Source organism: Hipposideros armiger, unplaced genomic scaffold (assembly GCF_001890085.2).
Source record: "Hipposideros armiger isolate ML-2016 unplaced genomic scaffold, ASM189008v1 scaffold_2, whole genome shotgun sequence".
In the NCBI taxonomy this organism is placed as follows: Eukaryota; Metazoa; Chordata; class Mammalia; order Chiroptera; family Hipposideridae; genus Hipposideros; species Hipposideros armiger.
Genome location: NW_017731352.1, coordinates 3,615,071 through 3,616,422, shown reverse-complemented (window position 1 = coordinate 3,616,422; position 1,352 = coordinate 3,615,071). Strand labels below are relative to the sequence as shown.

Genomic DNA, 1,352 nt, shown 5'->3' with positions numbered 1-1,352 from the left:
AATTAAGCCTTAGTTTGTTGCCCTCAGGAGATCACTTGAGGAAAAGAAAATGTTGGAAGATGAGAGAAATCGGATCCTAACTGAGCAGAAGAAAAGAATGAAAGAATTGCAGAAACTCCTGACAACCCGGGCTAAGGCTTATGACTCCCATCAAAGTTTAGCTCAAATGTCTAAATCCAGAATAAAATCTCTCAGGTATCATGAAAGAATCCTGAACCTCCAGATCATTGGTTTTCAAACTTTCTTTTTTTAATCAGTAGATACCAATATATGAATAGATTAAGAATAGTATTAGTATTTTAGTTTCTGAATTCAAGTTACTATCAGTTACTTATACTCAACTCACACACTCACACACTCATATTCACTCACACCGCTGATAGTGAGGATCATGAAGCCATGTTGATGAACAGAAACGTTTTATATTGTGGCCATAGTTAATACAGTCTTATATCAGCATCCAATCTTTTTCTTTATATTATTGATTGCACAGTATAATATTGAGAAAAATGTTGATTCACACAGATAAAGCTTTTATAAGTTTGCCATGTAACCTCAGAATATTCTTCAATAAACAGATATGTCAAAGAACTTTGTTCTAAGGTTTGCACGAAATCTGATGACACAAATTAACACACTGGTGTTAATTAACATCAATTATGTGATGTGTCAATTAACACGTGTGTTAATATTTAGTGGTATGTGTTGCATTTTGTTAGTTTTAATGTAAATAAATAAAAATATTCACAGAACCCCTTCATAAAACACTGGAATTCTTCAATACAAAGTTTGAAAACCAGTGTTCCAGAGGAACATTTTTGTGTTGTACATAAACATAAAAATGTTCTTGTTTAAGTAGGAAAATAACTCCCCTAAAGCCAAGTAAGTAATATGGTTTATTGATTTTTAATCTGATCTATAAATATAAATCTATATTTGCTTTTAATTACAAGTATTTCTTTTTTAAGTGTACATTATATGTAATAATAATGATATTCCTTTATAATGTATATTATGTTTATGTTCCTTATAATGTATATCAATGTAATTCATTGATAGAGGGAGCTTAATCTGATGAACTTAAGCAAAAAATTCCTTAGAAATACACTATTGATCTTGAGAAAATAAACTGGATTTTTTGTAATACCAACTTGTATGTAATTAAGCATAATTATCATTTTATAGTATTAGTTTCTCTAATCCGTGAAATCTTATTATCAGTAGAGTTGGTATATTTTACATAGAGAAAACAGCATAGCTTAATTCATTATAGGATCTTGCCCAAATAATGAGTACACTTTCTGTGAATTTATGTATTTTGGTTCCTGTTCCTCTCAATGTTATAGTCCCAT

The 1,352-nt window shown here is 29.8% G+C and overlaps 1 protein-coding gene across 1 annotated transcript in view; it reads left to right on the top strand.

The window, feature by feature from the left end:
- FAM161A (FAM161 centrosomal protein A) overlaps nucleotides 1–1,352 on the top strand; it is a 38,508-nt gene that overhangs the window by 26,868 nt on the left and 10,288 nt on the right. The window contains exons 4-5 of the mRNA XM_019635933.1: nucleotides 28–195; nucleotides 579–603. Of these exons, the coding sequence (XP_019491478.1) occupies nucleotides 28–195; nucleotides 579–603 (193 nt within the window). The remainder of the gene's footprint in view (nucleotides 1–27; nucleotides 196–578; nucleotides 604–1,352) is intronic.